Below are 18,907 nucleotides of genomic sequence, written 5' to 3'. Positions count from 1 at the left end.
TCAAAAGAGGCAAGCCTAGGTGCCCACTGAGACTGTTGGTTTAGTCAGACAGATGATATGCATGCAAGGAGTGTGTGTGTGTGTGTGTGTGTCGGTGTTTCCATGTGTTTAATCACATTAGAACTCTCACTCTTAATTTTTCTTTTTCTTTCTTTCTTAAATGAAACTATATTCAACCTTGTAGCGTGTACATCTCTCACTGTAAACCAAAAAAGATTCACCTGACAGATGCACATAATTTAAGGATGTGAGCATCTTCCGAACTGACTTCCAAAGCACAGTTCTCTTAAGAATCAATCGATAGCCTATCAGAACGCACGTGCCAACACACTTGCAGCCATGACAGTACTGTCAAAGGTCAAATCAGAATGAGAGCTGTGTCAAACAGTCCCACGCACTCAGTTGCCCACCATGTCAAGATTATAGGCAAAGTTTCATGTATCTGATCAATTAAATGAGTGGTATTTAATAATTTTTGAGCTTTTTCATTTCATTCTCTTGTTTCACTGGTTGAGTGGTGGGTTAGGTGGAGTGATCGATCACTCTGCCAGCTGTCAAACGGATGAAATTCTCCAGTTTTGACACAGTCATAAATCTCTTCTCATGTGGGTGACAGCCCTTAATGTCACCCCTCCCCTGCCGGTACTCACCCCCACAATGGATTGTGCTGTAAAGAAACCCAACATGTCTATAACGTCCTGACGGCTGTCCTCCCTAGGGGGGAAAAACCCCCAAATTGATTGATATCCAAACCTTCAATTTAGAGATGAAGACACCACGTGACGTTTAGCTGATTTACTTAAGTCCAGACAGTCACAAATCTTCCAGAGGTCTGTAAACACGCGAATGACTTTTGCTGGAAATGAATCAGAGTAGACTGCTGGGAAGGAGGACGGACAGGTCAGCAGCCTTGGTTTCTAAGATGGAAACATAAGAGTCGTTTGGCACCAACAGAGGAAAAGATCTATCAACTTTTAAAGAGGTTCAATTATTTACTGGACTTTGTGTGACTTATTCATAGACCAGGTTGCTGTTCTACAGTACACACACACAGTTTTAATAGCAGGTTAAAACATAATTGCAACCCCGACGTGCAGTCGAACTTGCCTTCATCCGACGTTTGAATAAAATGCAAGAAAATGTCTGCAGTGGTTAATTTGAGATTGATTGTAAATCTCCCCAGATGGCCTCTGTTAAGTGTTTCACACTACACAAGAATACTTTTAGGCTAATGCAAAGAAATCCTGTTTTTCTTCCCCTCTGTCAGCACAGCAGGCTATCAGCAGAAACTAAGCAAGGAAGTGTGCATGTAGCGTGGTCTGTTGCAGAAATGTTCTTGTATTTTCAGCTATATTTAGAGGACCGAGCAATGATGGGAGACTCTTTGATGTTTGAGTCTATTGTATTCTGATTCTATAAAATTTCCCCATTGATAAAAGTGATGTGAAATAACAGAGCAACTTAAAGTGCTAGCTCCTGTATTTACGAAGTATATTTGCTATGCCTTTCTGCCAAAAAAGACACTGAGTCAATCTGAAGCTGAAAACCAAAAAAGCAACACGAGACAGCCCATTAATTGGAAGAAAGTATCTTTTCAACAACTTTTTTTCCCCACATAAATGATTGTGCTTGTTAAAATGCCTTTTAAAAAAGGAATCTATTTATTTGATATGAGGGAACCAGACTGTGTGTAAAATTAATTACTTTTGCAGTGAAAATGCATAATTAAATCTTTGCCTTCTCTCCTCTATCTTGGCCCAAAGTTGCGCTGCAGCTTACTTCCTGCCCAGCGGGCATGCTATTTTGGTGCATATTCAGTAGTAATCAATGGAAAAGACTACAGGAGTGCATAGCTGCTCACCACAGGTCCCTGGAGCCCGTTCATGTACTAGCCTCACGTCTGGTATTAACAGAATACGAAGTAGAGAGGGCCCTCTGAATTGGTGGTTATGTTGTTCATAAAACAAAAATACAAGCAGCAGTGTTGCTTTTTAGCACATAAAGGAGAATGATTCAGTAAAATCAGTAACACAAGGCAGCCTATTAGAAACACACGCACACATAAACAAGGAGTGAACAAATGAAGGAGCTGGTTTTGAGGACACAAAATCTTTATCCGCGGCTCTTTTGTCATTTCGTGTGTACACAGCTGTGTGCGAGAGAGCGAGCGAGCGCAATCACAAGTGCAGAAAAGCTCACGCAAGTGCAAGTTGCTTGAAATGTGTTGCCTGTCGCCTCTGGAGGTTAACACAAAATCACTCAGTGGAAGCCACATTGTCATTGACAAAGAGCTCTGCAAAGCAGGAAAGAAAAAAATCTGTCACCTTAGGTGTCAAGACTTTGTGCAGAATATTTTATCATTTGCATGTTTATTTGATGAGCATCTCCCCCCTGCGCGTTTGTGATTGGACTAACAAACAGTCGCGAAGCCTGAGTGTGTAAGTCAGCCTGAGATCACCAGTGCTGTTATTGCTAATCAAGTTAATTAGAGGAAGTGCCGCGGGAGCCTGATTGACGGCAGCTAGGGACCGCCGGTCCACTTACTGCGGCCCGCAGGCTGTCATTGAGCAGAAATTGCAGAGAAATGTGGGTCAACGGGGTGTCAGGAGTGACTTGAGGCGGGCTTGGTGTTCCGTTGGGGTGTGATCAGCCATGCAGTTCTTTCAATTTCAACAGTTTTCTTTTCATTTTTTAAAAAATGTCTTCCTAGGCCTTCCTCGTGCTGTAGCTCCTGATTTGATCGGAGATGCAGTAAGTGAAGCGAACTGGTGTGCCGTTTTTTCTTTACTTTTTTAAACTTCCTGCAACATACACACCCTAATGACTAGATCACCACCTTTTTTGGATTAGACCAACAATATTTGCGTATCATCTCATCTCTGACGGATATATCTCAAAAGATCAGGGGATGCCAGCTTGTGTCCCCTCCCCGTGTTATTTTTGCTCGTCTCTATTTTGAAGAGCAACACATTCTTAGTTGTACAAGCACAAAGAGGCTTCGACTCACCTCCTGCCTGTGATAAGTATTCAGTGGTAGACAGACACAGCCTGCGGGTATGCCTTTTGCTGTATGCTAATATAGCCTTTTCTCTGCACCTCCCTCTCCCTCGACTAATATGATACATAAATGTTTTTAATGTGAGGGAGGTAAAGGGAGTCGGATCAAAGCCCTGGCAGTGGAGACACACAGAAGGCGGGGTTTTGCTGCAGATTGGCTGCACCCTATTGGAATCCTGTGTTGTAATGGGTTGCAGTTGTAGGTGATTATTCCTGCCAGTTGGCCACTGCAAGCATCACCTGGATTACACTGATTCACTGCCCTGCATAATATAGGGAATGATTTGGAATTGCACACAGACCCAAGGGGGGAAAAGTCCAATTAACATATGTATGAGCCGAGCGGAGATGGGAGGAAACGCTCGCCAAAATAATCTCCCAGCATTTCAGCGACATGTTACGGTGGGGTTAACAGTGTGGGCCCGCTGACTGCAGCAGCCACAGTCACAGCTGAGTCTGACCGGAGCGCGCCGTGCCATCGCGCAACCTAACAAGGAGCCGTTAAGCTTTATAAGCAGCACTGTGGTGTCCTTGGCACTTTATCTGTCATATAACTCCACTAAGTGAGCAATAATAAGACTTCAGGCAGACAGGTAAGCAATCAGGGAATCAGAGGAACGTGTCCTCTCAATATTTGACGTGGTCTGCTAGTGACACTGCGGCCTAACCCGAAGTAATCCCCTCCTGAGTCCCGAAGTGGAGGCATGCTATTAAAATACCGCACTAATTAAAATGGATAAATTTACATGCCTCCTAGCAGGAGAGGATACAGACTGAGGCGACACCCGGAATGTAAAGTCCTGTCAGCCGGTGTGGTAGTACAGAAACAGAGCAGATTACACACTAGCAGAGCTGAATCCTTGATTGGAGAATAGAGAGAGGGAAAAGTATTCGTGCCTTTTTTCTTCTCCTTCCACTTTTCTCTATCCATGAGAGACAATTCACTGCACCTGCTCAGCCACTAAAACAATGCCTTGGCTACTGTGCTATGTGTTTGGCACCTCCCATCTAACTGTCAAGCTAATTTTCGTGCATAAATCAGAACACTTTAAAGCCAGAAACTATAGTGTATTCTGGACTTGCCTGAAAGAAGGACTGATACATGCATGAAGAGATGGATTTTTCTATTTGGGAGAAGACCAGAGAGCGAAAGAGAGCTGGAAAAGGCTTGTGAGCGACCAAGCTTAGGCCCGCCATTTCAAAGCTTCTCCCTGCATCCAAGGGAAAGTAAAAAGACAGCTTCAGTTCTTTTTTTAACTGTGTCACAAGATTCTTTTTACACTTGGGGAGATTGTCTTTTTTTTCACCCTCGTATATTGTCTCCAGTTAATAAATCAGGCAGAAATTTTGCCCCCCAGAGGTGGAGGATGATAAAAAAAATAGTTTTGGAGGGGAATTCTTTCATCTTTTTTATGAGTGTGAAACAAAGAGAATGGGAGACAAAGGCCTTATCGGAGGCTGCAGTTGTGTTTTAGGAGCCCGTCCTTGGGAAGTGGGCTGGTGAACTTTAATGCAGGCCAAGGTTGTACAGTTAAGCTCGGATCACAAGCGTACAACGGTTACACGCACTTGGAGACACACACACACACAGACACAAGGCGTTGAAATGAGATCACAGGGAATCAATTGTTTTTGAAGCGGCACCGAATTAAGCGGCATTGAGCAGCTTTCATATTTATGTGGCACCTCCGAGCTCTTTTGAAAAGCCAGCTCGCCTTCCCAACGCAGAAATCAATAACGGTGTTTCACCCTTTAATCTGAAACACTCGCCCTCGGAAATGAGAGCGCCCGCGCTCGAGATCGGGAAAGATTTGCTCAATTACAGTTGTGGGAAAAAAGTAGGCGGTCGTGGACAAACTATGTTACATCTGCTCTCATTTTTATTTTAATATCTGCAGTTCAGCTCAGGAGTGATCATAATTCAGACAGATGAGCCAAATGATCTGTCTTATGTAGATAACACTGATCTTTATCCCACATACCCCCTTTCTTTCATCAGAGTGCAACAAGCTAATTGCCACCGTCTGCGTTATCAGTTGATAATTTCCCCCCTCGTGTTAGCGCTACGAGTTGAGGCTCAGCTGAACATCCCTGAGCTGATAAATGAATCATGGGGCTTCGCACATGCCAAGTCAGCCCCCCACCCACAACACCCCCGTGTTACTATCTAATCCCATAATGGTCTCAGTAATGATGGAGCCATGGGTGGCGTCATTACAAAGGGCAGTTTCCATGACAGCACCTCTACTCATCTAACCAAAGCTCACAAGAAAGGTGGCGCAGAAGGAGGAAGCAAGTTTTGTTTCGCTTTGGTTGTGAAACGGCACCACTTTCCATTTCAACCACGGCTTCTCATCAGAAACTATTTGATGCCTCCGTCTGCGTTTTCCTCTAATCTGCAGACACACCACATTTAGCAGAGGGATCCGTTCCTCATGCGTGAAACTTTCTAAATGAAAACCACTACGGCGCCAGGCTATCATCTTTCGCTCGCTCTCGATACCGGAGTGCGCACCATCCCACCTAAGGCTTCAATCTTCCGACCGTCGGGCTGAGCCGGCAGCGCTCGCGCACGCATGCCGGCGCCCCCGACTCAGAGAGCACATGATGCCATATAATATTTTCCCTGGTACATAAAGCTTTAAAGAAGTGATGGGATGGGAGGCTGTGATCAAAGCGTTGTTCACGCCCATTTTTTTTCATCAGGTTTTCACTCTGTTCTGATCAAGTCAGGTTTTATCGGCCCTGGCCTACACCCATCTGCCGCTACCAGAACCATGGGTACAAAATCCTGTCCTCGTTTTAATGAAGTCATGCTGGAGTTGGCGTGTGAGGAGAAAAGACTGAGGCAGACACCTCTCTCTGATGTTCACATTTCATATCTGCCTCTGCCCAGGAGCTTGCCTTTTTTGAATTATTAAGCAGAGGGCTCTTTCTTCTTTTCGCCTATTTCTTTCTCTTTTTAATTCTCTCACTCTCTCAAAAAGCAAACTCTATCCCTGGTGCTCTTCCTTTTCTTGCTCTTGCATGTCAGTTCAACCAGCTTTGGCTGAAGCAATGGCTCTCACTGAGATGCAAATGGCAGCCTTTGAAGGGGCACACTGGGAACGTCAATTAATCCAGGCGTTTACGCGCAGGAAAAAAAAAAAGGCAGTGCAACCATTGTTCGTAGGCTGTTTCATCTCTATTGTGCTACAGGGACATGTTTTTATCCACTGTCCTCGTGCCTCTGGATTCCGTGGACTCTTCAAAGATTCAGGATACATCAGGATAGGTACAAAGGCAAGGAAATGACATAGGAAACTAAGGAAGTTGAGGTGACACAGGACTAGGGCTGCATTGCATATTCCATCATATCTCTGTTTCTCCCTAAACCCTTTCTAACACAAAAACCAGCGCTTCTATTTGTAGCGATATTCTAACTTACCTCACTATCACCTGTGCTCTTTTGCAACCCCAGACTTCTCTCCAACCTCAACTTTATATTCTCCCCGACCACTAAGGCTGTACTGTTTGCTACCATGCCTCTAACTGTGATCTCTGTCTCTTGGGTGGTCGGCCTTCAGATCTCAACATACCAAGCCCGTGCTTGCATGTAGCGTGCAGTCACGGGGCAGAGTGTGTGGTCAAGAACAACGAAGCGGTGTGCGAGTGTTCCGAAGCCTGCCCGCAAACGTCCGACCCCGTGTGCGGATCCGACGGCCAGACCTACGGCAGCCCCTGCGAGATGCGATTGATGGGTTGTGCGCTGCAGAAGGAAATCAGCATCCAACACAAAGGACCCTGCGGTGAGTACTCACTGTCACAAAACCCAAATATAAAAGTGCTTGCATCTCAGTAATGAATTTCAAATTAGCGTCATGCTCGTACGGTCACATTGCCCCATGCAGTCAGCTATAGTGAGGAGACATGACTGTGAAATGCTGTGAATCATAGCTTACAGACATGGAAGGATCTCGGAATATGATTTAGCAAATTAATTAATAGCACCACAATGCGGAGAGGCAAAATTATAATCCACAGACGTTAACAATTAACACACATAACTTTATATTCATGTGTGACCCCACTGGGAGCCGTTTCAAATCCAGCAAAGGCAAATCAATACTTAACACACTGATGAATTTCATGATCCCTTGTCCGTTACTCTTTATCTGTTCCTCTGTGCTCATCATCAGCCCTTCTATAGCAACACCACAACTCCAATTTGCCTGTTTTGACCTTTAAGTGAAGATGCACTTTGCTTTTGATGAAACAGAGCGCGGTGCATATTTTTCTGTAATTGGCTACATGAGTCACTTGGCTTTGTCTTTCACTGCCGGAGTATCAGCTAGTCATTAGTATACCAGCGACAGTGGAGCTTCAAGTGGTAAAAATATCTCTATACCCACTATGCTGGCACACAGCCATATGGACAGGTTTTTGCAGCTTGGTAAAGCCACTCAGTGAGTACTCCGTGGCATAATGCCATTTTGCAACGCCAATTTTCCCATGGACTCTAATTGGTTATTGAGTATTCTTGCTTGTCTACAATCAAGTCATTCACTTTTTACTCAAACTGGGCAGAAGTACAGTGGCTGTTAGCCCCATGGCCAGACTGTCTGTGTAACTCAATTTTAATGCAATAGATTTTTTTTCCTGCATATTTTGACGACAGCAAAAGTCTGTTGGCCTCTGCAGTACTGTATTTGTTGATGAGATGAGCAGTTTCAAACATGATGAGTGCAGCACAATCAGTTTGCTCTTCGTGATCTAAAGTGTGAAAAGATTTTATGGTTGTTACTTGTTTATTTATTTTATTTTTTGCACAAAGGAACCAAAGTCTTTTAACAGAGCTCGTTTTTTTAGAGTTTTATACTTAGAATGACAGAGTTAGTTCCTGGAGAGTTGCTATGTGGACTCTCTGCCTGCCTGTGTACTACATCTATCATCCTCCCCTCCCAGCTTTCTCTTAATTGAACTCCAGCGTGTAAGGATGTATGCCGCAGAGAAACAGATCTAAAGCAGTGTTCAGTTGGTGGGCAGGCCCGTCAGTGCCACACCACAGGTAGACGGCTCGGAGTCCCTCCGCGGTAATGAATAGTCTTTATTTTAAAAAGCGAGAGGCAGGACGAGCTGGCGGGGCTGAGGGACTCTGTGTGTAATCCAGCACTATGGATGGTTCTTGGCTCCCAGAGGAACAGGCCTGCGTCAGCGCAATGGTGCCATAAAAATGCTGAGGCATTGGCTTGCCAAGTGCGAGCCAGCCGAGAAATGATGGCGATGATAATGTGGGTTATTTCTGGGCTGTTTGCACAGCTTTACTGGGCTTTTATTCAGCACCATAACAACTGACTGACTTAAGCTATTATCTCACCTAATTATCACCAGCTATTCCCTTCACTAATATACTATACAGGTTCACAAGGCAGAAAAGGAGCGAAACAATATGTGCTGCCTTCAGGTGGAGTCGGAAGAATAGGAATTAACTGTTAAAGATATATGAAGGTATATGAAAGAAGGTGAATAAAATGAGAATGTCTGACCTTTGCACTGCAGAAGAGCAGCAGCACTGGTGATAATTAGGCTTACAAAATATACAGACTGTGCAAAAGTCTCGAGCCCCCCCTCATTTCTTTAGATTTTATTTCCAAGGAGCCAGACCTTCTTATATATGTGTTTTTTCTTTGTCAGTAATTCTCCAGAAGCTCTTTCGTCATTTTTATTTGGACATTGGCTGTTTTTTCACACATTTTCAGTCCATATCTTGTTCCTGACCATTTTCAGTTAAGTGTTTTTTGCTTGTTAAGCCACTTTACACTATGATTTACTCAATTTCATACCAAAAAAGCAATTACCTAAGAGTTATTATCTGACAGCTTTAACAACAAAAGAATAATTGGCAGGATTAAACAACTACAGTAGATCAATTGTAGCTAAAAGTCATGTCCTTAAGAAATAGGAAAACAATAAGGAGACATAGGAAACGATCCAAGATGCATCTGGACCTTCAGCTAATGCTCACCAAACCTTCATCAGAAATAGTCCCAGTGGAAGAGTGGCCATCAAGAAGCCATCTTTAAGTGAGGTAAACAGCGAGAAAAGGCTGAGATATGCCAAATTAAACAGGAGTTGGACTGAAAAGTGGCAACGGGTCTTATACATCAAGATATACATTACTGTACTGTACAGAGGAGGTCAGTAGAGAGGTGGGTGTCTACATTCATCTGTAAAACATGGTGTAACCTCTCTAAACGAAATGCCAGTGTAACTGCCAGTAAAAGCATACCTGGAAAGAAAAGAAAACCCACAGTGGAACACTATCAGTCATGTACTGGCCTCCCCAGAGCCTAGACCTCGACATTAATGAAGCAGTGTGGGATCATCATGATAGAGAATGGAACAAAAGGCAGCCAAGATCCAAAGAAGAGCTTTGAATGTCCTTCAGGAAGCCGGAAGAACTATTCCTACTTAAAGACATTACAGAAAGTCTACATAAGAGAGTTCAGGCTGAGTTGAATAATAAAGGTGGTCATACCAAATATTAACTTTCAGCCTTATTAGAACTGTAAAACCTCAAACTTTACTGTTGTCTTACTTTGTGTATTTCCATGTGTATTTGAATTTGTTTGAATAAATCGGTGCACCTGTTTCCCATTTTCCTAACAAAATATAAAGAGATGAGGGGCGGCAGTACTGTTGGTCTTTATATTATTTCATTTATATGATTTCCAGAACACTCACCAAGGAAAGGATGCATTTGTTTACTGTTGCCGTTTTGTTATTTCCATCCAAATGCTCTATAGTGTGTACGCTGTCATATTTATGGCTGCCAGGCTCAGAAGTAGGAGCTTAGGTGAGGCTGTGAGGGTAGCAATAGTGTAGCGGGTGAGAGAAGTGCCACAACAGGGAACTTAACTGTGTGTGTGTGTGGGGAGCTTATTGCCTCTCATGGGCCCAGACATAATTTCATTTCTATCCCTCCGGCCTGGAAACATAGTGGTTATCTATATGGCTCAGGTGCAACCTGATAGCAATATGAGTGACATTTGTTATTATTCAGAGATTTTTCCTCCTCCTGCATTGGAGTGGCGGGCCACCTTGTAACAGGGGCTGGAAGAGGTACACTTGGTTAATAGACCCCCCAGCTGGATATCAGTCACCGCAGGAAAAAAGCCCATTCATGCTGACTACCCAAACAGATGAGAGCAGAGGTGCCTGAATCATTTGAGAAACAGAAATAACAACTTCCCCTTTTTTCTCCCACAGGTGTTGGAAATGATATTCTCAGTTGAGTAAGAAATATAGGTCACAGAGGCAGCTTGTGAGAAAAAAATGAGAGAATAAAAGAGGGCAGAGGGAAAAAGGGAGGAGAATGTGATAAATGTTCATAGGAAAGGAGATGGAGGTAAATAAGATGATGAGGCGCAAAGAAAGTGGGGGGCAGAGTTAATAGTGTACTGGCCAGGCATGCATCAACAGGGGAGTTGTTATCACCCAGGCATGTTCACAAGCCTTCAAAACACAAAGCAACATGCTTCTTTCTGTTTAATCCTGAGGTACTACTCCTCCCAGACCCCCTCAGCTGCAGTTCAGGTGTTCCCCAGTAAGGATATCTAAAAAATGCTGTAAAGCTGGAGGGTCTTTGTTGTTGTTTTTTCTGTTCAATGAGTCAGTTCTTTATGTTTTCAAGGACACTTTTCTACCAACCCACTCCTGTTCCTCCTTCTCACCTTCAGCTCCACAAACACTTTGTCCAAACACAGCAGCACAAACTGTTAAAGTGCAAAGTTGCTAACATCAGATCTCTGGGACTCCAAGGGGACCTTGACAAAATATTAGCAGGTCCTCATCCAAAGGAAGAAAGGTTTTCTTTGATAGTTAAAGACATGCGTGAGGATATTATGAAACCCTGATTCCAAAAAAGTTTGGATCCCATGTTATTAAAACGTTAATACAAACTGAATGCAATGATTTGCAAATCTCATAAACCAATGATTTATTCACAGTAGAACATAGAAAACAATGTTTAAAATGCTCCATTTTACTATTTCATGAGAAATATTTGCTCATTTTGAATTTGATGGCGGCTGCAGGTCTCAAGATGATTTGTATATGGGCAGCAAAGGGTTGGAAAAACTAAGTGGTACTAAAAAGAAACGGCTAGAGATACATTTTACAAAGGATTAGGTTAACTGGCAATATGTCTGTAACATGACTGGGTACAAAAAGAGCATCTTAGAGAGTTTCTCAAAAATAAAAGGTGGTTACAGGCTCACCAGTCCGGAAAAAATGACATATACAAACTTCAAAATAACATTTGTCAATGTAACATTGTATATCTCCAAGTCTAGGGCAGGGCTGTTGAACTCCAGGCCTCCAGTTCATTACCAGGCCTCTGGAGAACTTCAAGACATGTTGAGGGGGTAATTTAGCCATTTATATGTGTTGGATCAAGGACACATCTAAAACCTGCAGGACACTGGCCCTTGAGGCCTGGAGTTTGACACCTGTGGTCTAGGGTATATTAAATCTGATGTTTCTGATAATCCGGAGAACTCTTTGTGCAAGGGACAAGGAGGAAATTCAACATGTGAACCCCACAATCTTCAGGCCTTCAGGTGGCACTGTATCAAAAACAGACATGGAAATCACTGCCCAGGCTCAGGAACAGTTTGTGTGGGTACCACCGTAGCTCACTTGTTAGGCCATGCAACCATGTTCAGCTTGACCTGGACCTTGCTCCCTGCCATGCCAGTATTACCATTTTAGAGAGCACCTTCAGACAGTTTAGAAACATACTGTAGATTTCACATATGCCAAACTTGTATACCCCAGCCAGAGTCTAGATTAAGCACACCTTATTGCCAGACTCATGGCAGACTTGCTCTGAATGGCGAACATTCGAACTCCCGTGATCTGGGTGCCAGTGCTGCCTAAATGGTTGCCCAAATGTTATTAAGCATATCTAATGATCAGCCGATCTCCATACTCACAGCTGGCAGCTGTTTTTGGACCAGAGAATGGTGCCATCTTTGAGCCATTATTAGCCTGAATCATTCTGCTGTAAAGGCAGAACTAATTTTAGCTGACTCTTAAGCTATTTAGTGAATATTTGTGTCAGGTTTTTAATCAGAACTCACACAAAAAGGCTTTAAAATATCTTACTTTGATCTTGGACAGTGTGTCATACTCTATATTTCTCTAGGTTCTTGCGCCTGAAAAGCATTTGCATGAGATGAAAGATCCCCTGTTGTAATATCTCCCATTCTTTATTGTCATGTCTGTGTTTCATAATGGCCAGCCAGACTTTTTACCTTAAATTTTGAACTTTTAATGGTTGCGAGGTTGCCTTCAGAAACCACTGAAACCCAGAAATGGTGATGACAGACTTGAAGACGACTGATTCAGAGATCAGACATGACAAAAAGTACACATCCTAACATTATCAGTAATGGCAACAATCTCCTCTCTTTTCCCGGCTTTGAACTGAGGCTCCCCTCCTCTTCTGTCTGTGATGCATGTTGTCTGGAGGATCAGGCAGTGCAGAGAGCCAGGTGCGAGGGGCAGGAGCTGATAAAGAAGCGAGGCTACTATCAGGACACAGGGCCTGATAAAGGACAACACTCACCACTTCCACTTCCTGATTTATAGCTGTCTCAGCCACAGAGGATCCACGACCACAGCAGTACACTTTTACTATGTTTTATGTTTATTTCTTTTTTGTCATAGAAAAGCTGTGCAGGGGAGATTCTTTTTTTTCCTCGAGAGCAATGAAAATAATTGTTAAGTACTCTTAGCCATTAAATACTGACAAAAGCAATAATGGTACCTCAATACTCCACTCTTATGTGACACCCCATTGTGAAAGTATGGTGTGGTAATCTTCTGCAAGATTGTGGAATCTGCAGGAATTTGCTCCCATCCTATAAAGAAAATGCATCAGTGAGGTCAGCCACCGACGCTGAGGTCTGGATTGCTGTGTGTGACCGAGATGATAGCAAGAGTATTGAACGGGTCTGTGCTGGTCAGGTCTTCAACAGCAAAATAGTGTAAAGGTCCTTCTGCAAAAAAAAAATGTGACATGTTGGAAAAGGTCAGAGCAATCCAAAAACTGTTGCAACAAACTTGGAGCCTAAAATATGATTATAGAAAAATGTCATCGGGTGCCAAGGCACTCAGATGTCCCCAAACTCAAACTCAAGACAGAAGGCCACACTGTGAAAAATAGCCCCAGAGCAAAAGCACACATGAATTTAGCATAGACAGTTGCCCTGAATGTCCTGCTCGTGCAGTTTAATTTAAGCATATCTTCATAGAACTGATCATTCCACCTCCACAGAATGAAACGTTTGCTCCTACAGGCTCCCACAGGCCATGTACTGTACATAAAGTGCCACGTTTCTTGCCATATCCACTTCTAAGTGGATAGCTGTTAATCAAGAAAGCAGCGGATGCCCACATTAGATGGAGAGATGAAGGAAATGAATGGCTCTAAAAGAGTAATAAACAGATTAATAATGTGGAGGGTTCCAGCAGCCAGCCTTGCCTCTCTCAATTAGTGCTAAATCAGCGGTGGGTATTAGCCTGCCCCTAATTGAATGTGATAGTGAGCTGTGCTAATGCAATCCTCCCAGTGTAATTGGTGTCAGAGGAAAAGGTGTCTATACTACTAGCCTTTTCTGTGTATGAGGACTTGGATTTGCCTTCTCATTTTTCTTTCATGTCCCCATGAGGGCTCAGTCAGCACCCTGAGCCTGCCCTGCTGTTTCTTTTGAGGGAAACGTTGTCTCAGCCAATCAGTCAACAGATGAGCTAGATAAATCCTCATACTAAAATCAAGGATTTCAAAAGCTCTCTTTGCTTTTTTTCTGGTAGCATCTGGCGAGAGAATACAGATGTTCTCAGCTTGATTCTGACTGAAAAGCGGTGGAAAAACAGCATATTTTGGGCCATATATAATTAGCCTTACAATCTTAAGGGAAAGCGTGATTTGTCACACTCAGTTGAGGCTAGTTCTTTTCAGCATCCGCTGCTGAGAAGGCTTCCCAAAAAATGGTGCTGGCTACTCCCATCCAGTACCTGGCTTTCACTACTTACAACAATTGCTATTCCGGCCAAGGAGTTCAATTCTTGTCTCATCAGAGCAGAGAATTGTTTCCTTCATGCTTTCAGAATGATTTAAGTGTAATTTGGCAAACTCTAGCATGGCCCTCTTGTGGATTTTACTCAGGACTAGCTTCAGTTTCTGACCACTCTCATAAAGTCCTGATTGACTGAGTGCGGTTGACCTTCTGGTAGCTTCATCTATTTTTGGTGACAATTTTCAAAGCTCATTGTGTTCAGCTATTTAGTTTCAGTTCCAGAAAGACTGGTTTTGGTTGGCTTGAAATTTCTTTAGTGATGGAACCCACTGTGCTCCTGGGAACTTCATGCACTTTAGCATCTTTTCTAAAATCCTCCTCCATGGATTTGTGCTGTGGTAGGGCTCTGTCTGGGAAGTTTTTTTATTTCATGGCATAGTTTTTACCTCTGACATGCAGTAAACTTTAAATGGCATGTGTGCGGCTTTCTGTATTCTTTAATATCATGTGAATGTACCTCATGTACACTAATAAAGCTTTATACAAATTCCTTGTTTTCCCAGGAAAAATGGGAAAACAGGTTATTTCCTGTAGCTCTGAATAGTAAATAATGTTTGCCTTGATTCTCATGCTTAGTTCTTAGCATAATTTTGCATGAGAAAAATGCAACAAATGAGACATTTTTTATTATGAGACATATAGAATACAAATGTTCTTTTTTTATCCATTTAAAAAACAGAGTTATTTTTCCACTTTTGTTCATTTCCATTGTTACCGTGTCCATCTAAACACTCACCAAGAAGAAAGAGTTTTGATTTTAGTGGAATTTCTTTTAAAATATTCTTTTCATGTGTCACTCTACCCAAACTGTTTTAGTGTTCCTTTAGACGTTGGTGCCTTGTCTATTTATATAACAATGCAATGTGTCAGGAGTAACATAACTCTCCAGCCACTTTATTAGGCAAACCTGTTCAACTGCTTGTTAACACAAATATCTAATTAGCCAATCACACGGGAGCAACTCCAATTAGGCGTGTAGACGTGTTCAAGACATCTTGCTGAAGTTCAAACGGACTTTGAAGGTGGCGTGTTTTTTAGTGGCAGACGGGCTACTGTGGGCATTTCAGAAATTGATTTTTCCACACAGTCATCTCTAGGGACAAAACATCATTTGAATGAAGGTTTTCTGGTCAGAAATGCCTCGTCAAGACCGAGGCTACAATGTGCTCACCTCTACTGGGCAATGGAAAATTGGAAAAACATTAGCTGGTCTGATCAGGCTTAGTTTCTGGTGTAACATTCAGCAGTTTGGGTCACAATTTAGCGTAAACGACATAAAATCACAGCTCCACCCTGCCTTGTATTAATGGTTCAGGTTGCTGATGGTGGTGTAATACTTCTGTTGCACACTTTGAGCCCTTTAATAGCAACTGAGCATGATTTAAACACCGCAGCCTACCTGAGTATTGTTGCAGACCTTGTCCAACCATTTGGGACCATAGTGTACCCAACTTCTGATGGCTGCTTCCAGCAGGATAACCCACCATGTCACAAAGATCGAATCACCTCAAACTGGTTCCTTGAACACAAGTTCACTGTACTTAGATGGATTGGCCATCCTTTGATCGTGGTGGGATTGGAGATTTTCATCACGGATGTGTAGCTGACAAAGCTGCAGTCTATGTGCGATGCCATCATGTCTGTATGGACCAAAATCTCTGAGGAACGTTTCCAGCATCTTTTTGGATCTATGCCACAAAGACTTAGGGCTGAAGCATCCAGTTCTGTGGTGTGTAATTAAGTGGGATCTCAGTACTCTGATTTTCCATCCTCTAGTAAGATTGAATTTTCCAAATCTTCACTCCATATACTGAGCTTGTAAAGTAAAATATTTGTACTGTAAGTTTGAACTTTTTCCAGTATTGGCACAGTTTTGGTTTCTTTGCTTAGCACCTCACCAGTTTGGTCTCCAACATTTTCAAAATTAATGATAATGGGTGCGTCAAAGTAATTCAATTCAGCTGTATTTATACAGCGCCAAATCACAACACCAGTCACCTCAAGGTGCTTTATATTGTAAGGTAGACCCTACAGCAACGCATACAGAGAAAAACCCAACAATCATATGACCCCGTGTGATATCAAAGTAACATATAGATGAATGACAGGACCCAGTGTTTCCAAGCAGAACATTATATCCTAATGTGATAATCAGTGTTATTCACTTGACTTGTCAGTAGTTTTAATGTTGTGGCTGAAAGACCAAATGACAAACCAACACTACTTTAAGAATCTGTAGTAGCCAGAAACTCATTCCCTCGCAACTTTATATTCACTTAAGTGATGTTTCAAGCATCATCAGAAAGTAAGATGAGCTGAAAAGCACTGCACTGCACTGCATTTGCATAATGATAACATAAGAGAATCCATTTTAAGTCTACCATACATTAATACGAGCAGTGTTAATGTAGCTCACAGTGTTTCTCTTAGAATCAGACCTCGGCGCCAAGGTTATGTAATCCCACAGGAAGCACACATGCACAGACACACTTAACCATTTGTTTGCCTGCTTGTCCCCATCTAGATGAGGCCTGTGCCAACTGCTCTTTTGGGGCAATCTGCGATGCCCAGAGCAAGCAGTGTGTGTGTCCGTCAGAGTGTGTCAAGTCCCACCAGCCTGTGTGCGGCAGCGATGGTACCACCTACAACAGCGAGTGTGAGCTGCATGTGCGGGCCTGCAAACAACAGATGGACCTCCGAGTGGTCGGCCAAGGAGAGTGCAGTAAGTAATGCGTACATTTATGGAGAATATGTCTGGTAGTTACAGTATGTCATCTTCAGTGTGTCATTATTAGTATAAATATGAAGGACACATCAGCGATCTTAGCACAAACTGGTGATTTGATATTAGGCTAGGGAAAAAGTGTGCAATGTTCATATGTAAAAGATTCATTTCTTTCCTCTGGCTCTGAGTTAAATATGGAAATGACATGTAAAAATAGTGCCCATCAGGAAGCTCATAAAACTGCAGGCACTTCAAATACAAGCAAACTTGTCAAACTGAATTCTCAGATGGGAAATTGCTCCAGCAGCATGTGCTGTATATGTTTTAAAGTGGAATATATTACGAGGGGAAGCAGCGTGCATGACAAATAGAAAAAGGAAAAGAGAAATCCTGTTTAAAAATATATTCCAGAGATGACTTTGAATGTCCATGTGGATCATATCCATCAAAATAACTCACCAGTCATGCTGTGGCCTGCCCCTCTGCTGTGTGTTTAATACAGAAACATGTGGCAACACTGTTTGTGCCATGGGTGCCCGGTGCGTCCAGAATAGGTGTGAGTGCCCGCCGTGCTCAGGCGAGCCCTACTCCCCAGTGTGTGGAAGTGATGGCACCACCTACGACAATGAGTGTGAACTTCGCAGACATTCCTGCACGCAGATGACGAGAATTGACGCGGCGAGGCTCGGCAGCTGCGACGAAGGTAGGAAAATGGACTTTGAAACGGTGTAATTATCTTTATCAAGCGACCTGCGGTGCCGTATTTAGTCGTTTGTGGATTCGTAGCTGCGACGTCTGCGTCGGCTTAACACTGCAAAAAACATGAGGCGACAGCCGCGGTGTGTTTCTGTAAACAAAACCTGTTAGAAATCCAGAAATGACTTCTGGGTGATTAAGCTCAGGTCAGCTGTACGTTTTCAACGCAGTGTTTTCATTGGCTGCTTGTCTGGCTGACTTTGTTCGCGAGCGTGCTGTGCAACGTATGAGCTGCAGCTGGTTTTTGTTTATTGATCTCACCGCTTCCCCCCCATTGCTCCTTGATGCCTCAATAAACTGAAACTAATTAATTGCAGACAGTTTTTCATTTGATATTTGGAACTTGTAGATGGGATCCCAAGCTAAATGCTCCATGCATTAGAGGTAGCTAAAAATGAGGTAAGGGCTGAGTATAGATGACTGAAGTATATTAGAGCCTGAGAATATTATGTCTGCTAAAAAGATGATCTGTGAATTGTAGGCTGGTGATTACTGCATGTACTTTTACCTGAATTCGCAGCACGAGCTGTAATAGCACGAATTATTATGCTCGGCTTTTATTAGGAGGGGGGCTAGGTTGTGTTTGTTTGTGTTGTGACAGCTAGGGTACACATTTTATCTAGCTCTTCTATTCAATTAGGCTTTTAAATGCGTGACCGATGGCACTTAATGTGAGTATCCCTCATTTCCATGCCTGTAGCTTTGTCATCGCTTCGCATTCTGAATAAATGAACTCTAATTCACCGTGCAGATCATATCTTGATCAGCGCTGACAGACTGAGGCGGGATATCACAGTCCCTCGCTCATCCCCTTCTTGGGGACAACTCTGGAGGGAGCAAAATGCCAGCCTCTGGTTTTAAATGCAGACAGTGGCAATGCTGCTGTTCCCTCGTGGCTAGTTGGCCATCACAGTGAACATAGTCATCTACTGACAAGGTGTGAAGGGGAGCAGATTACACCTGCCGGCAGGAGGGATGGCTGGAGAGAAGAAAGGAGGGGGTAGATGGAGGACAGGGCAAATAGAGATGAGGGGGAATCCACTTCCATTTTGATTGCTACAGCCAGGGGTCTTTTTTCTTTTTCCTCCCTAACCCCCCCACTACCATTGTCTGCCGTATTTGGCCCCAGGCCTGCGAGGCGAATCGCACCATCAAAGCTTCTTGTGGCCGATTTAACATCATTTCATTGACTGAGATAAGTGACTTTTTTTGTATGTGGAGCATGAAGAAATGTGAAACTGTATGC

The 18,907-nt window shown here is 43.1% G+C and overlaps 1 protein-coding gene across 6 annotated transcripts in view; it reads left to right on the top strand.

Moving 5' to 3' along the window:
• agrn (agrin) overlaps positions 1–18,907 on the top strand; it is a 259,719-nt gene that overhangs the window by 180,523 nt on the left and 60,289 nt on the right. For all 6 annotated transcript variants that reach the window (XM_085444936.1, XM_085444935.1, XM_085444938.1 and 3 more), the window contains 3 exons: positions 6,624–6,845; positions 16,705–16,902; positions 17,408–17,608. In XM_085444936.1, coding sequence (XP_085301062.1) covers positions 6,624–6,845; positions 16,705–16,902; positions 17,408–17,608 — 621 coding nt within the window. The remainder of the gene's footprint in view (positions 1–6,623; positions 6,846–16,704; positions 16,903–17,407; positions 17,609–18,907) is intronic.

Source organism: Copadichromis virginalis, linkage group LG20, assembly GCF_057382275.1.
Source record: "Copadichromis virginalis isolate Kocher_CV1m ecotype Utaka linkage group LG20, C_Virginalis_male_GT1.1, whole genome shotgun sequence".
Taxonomy (NCBI): Eukaryota; Metazoa; Chordata; class Actinopteri; order Cichliformes; family Cichlidae; genus Copadichromis; species Copadichromis virginalis.
Note: the sequence above shows the minus strand (reverse complement) of the source record. Positions and strands in the feature narration are given on the sequence as shown.